This window comes from Phytophthora parasitica (genome assembly GCF_000247585.1).
Source record: "Phytophthora parasitica INRA-310 unplaced genomic scaffold supercont2.21, whole genome shotgun sequence".
NCBI classification, from domain to species: domain Eukaryota; phylum Oomycota; class Peronosporomycetes; order Peronosporales; family Peronosporaceae; genus Phytophthora; species Phytophthora nicotianae.
In genome coordinates, this window is record NW_008649007.1 from 544,762 (window position 1) to 546,762 (window position 2,001).

Sequence of the window (2,001 nt, forward strand, 5' to 3'; positions counted from 1 at the left end):
CTGCACGCAATCAAGCACGAAACTTGATTCTGAGGCAGTTAAATCATACTCAATAGGAAACTCCTACTGCAAGCATGATTTGCCAAGGGTGGCACGCGATCGATAATAACCAAGTATTCTTTTTTTTTATTATAACCTTGTCGTTTATTAACTGTCATTCTGTCATTTCGAGCGAATCGACCAAGCCACGATGCAGTACTTTCATCACCCTCCCAACCACCACGCTGTAAGTGAAAACGTCATTGGTACGGTTGTCCAGAGGAGACAACCAGTGCACCACTCGTTTTTCGTCGGAGTCGGGCTTGGCATACACGCTGAACTCAAGCAACAAAACTGCAACGATGAGCCTAATCGGAAACAATCACGTCAAATATCACTAAGTGGCGGTATTTGCTCAACGATTCGGCGCCCGCTTACAATGCAAGAAATCGACGCTATAACAGATCAGGACACGCAAAGAGAGCTACGCATTATTTTGAAACAACGCAGAGATCGTCGGAAGATAATTCAGCAACGACACCACAAGAAGAAGCAGAAGATGGTGGGACATCTCGTGGCCTCCATTCCAAAACTTCGGAACGAGATCGAACAGCTACAGCTACAGCGTTTAAGCTTGATGGAGAAACTGCGGAATGATAATGTCTGGTCCGTTGCAATTGAGTACTCCAGTCTCTTCCAGTGCGGAAAACCTGAACTGAGGGCTTCCCAGATGCGTGCTTGCAACTTCTTGACAACAAGTATGTCACCAGATCTCGATACTGGAATAACGTCAGGTATCGAGGCACTTATGAAACGTTGGAAGACATTCACACGGCTTTTTCCTAGTGGCCACATCCAACTCGAGAACCTCAGGCAATTGACAAGTGATTCCCTCGTTGCAACGACCAGTACAAGTGTTACTCTTACGGAACACGTACTTCAGCACTTATTTCAACACGGGTCTGATAACGGCAAGGCCCACAGTATACGCCGGGGACGGGTCTTCTCCAGACTACAGGGTCAGCACATTGTCATGCGTGGGTCCGTACGATTTGGCTGGGATGAAGGGGCCAAGCGCGTAGTCAGGTTGTACTCTCAGACTGATATCCTGACTCCAATGTTGGGTCTTCTGGGCAACTTGGAGGACGTTTCATTTATTTTTAGTGGTGCCCTCATCACACCCGACGGGCATTTTGTCCATGAGTATGCATCACAGCACCAATGAAGCAATACACGTGATGTCTGGATGATTTTTTTTTACATCAATGTGAAGTTTATTGTATGAACAGTATTTTTCTCCTTTTTTTTTACTTCGTACTGTTTAGCTCCACGAAGAATCGGGGTGGGGGGAGCAGGCGCGATCCTATTAATATACTACTACGCGTTTACACAGTAAGTTTATCAGGTATGATGACATATGTTCTCAAGCGATTCTCAGCGACAATTTCTTATCGACTCAATTAAGATCTCTAGTTTTCAGCAGAGGGTAAAGTATCTTTAAAGGGCAACCAGTACAATGGTTGTACAACAGAGGTTAATGCGACTATACGGCATCTAATAACGCGTTCTACGTAATAATGTGAGTAGCCCTCCTGCAATAGCAGCTTGAACGCACAGTGTAACCTGTTAGAGTATCTCTACATCGACTAGATGACGCATCTGTAGAATCCATTGTGGTATGTACAAGACAAGACAGACGGGGGTGATTTGCTTCTGCAATTTACCCAGATTTGACACCAAGACAGTTAACTCTCTTTTCGCACCGAAGAAAGCTTTATGTATTTAGTAAACAATTAAAATGTTCGTGCTGTACGCTTTTAACTAAAGCTTTCACTGTTGCAAAAAAAATGCATGAAATTTGCGTAGCAATTTTACTTGCACTCTTGATTGCTACTCGCTTATAGCCATTTGTTGAGAGCAAACGTAAAAACCTGGAGGTAGAAATAGCAGCATGCGTAATCTTTGCGGACCTCGTGGAGATCGTGATCATCGCGTAAGCAGTCATGGCCTCCATGAGGTTGT

The 2,001-nt window shown here is 44.5% G+C and overlaps 1 protein-coding gene across 1 annotated transcript; it reads left to right on the forward strand.

Annotated features, from left to right (window-relative positions):
* Positions 1-418: 418 nt before the first annotated feature.
* PPTG_09858 (hypothetical protein) lies at positions 419-1,204 on the forward strand (the record flags this gene model as incomplete). The annotated part of the gene is made up of 1 exon (XM_008905644.1): positions 419-1,204. The coding sequence occupies one exon, from the start codon at positions 419-421 to the stop codon at positions 1,202-1,204; it is 786 nt and encodes a 261-aa protein (XP_008903892.1).
* Between the last annotated feature and the right edge of the window lie 797 nt (positions 1,205-2,001).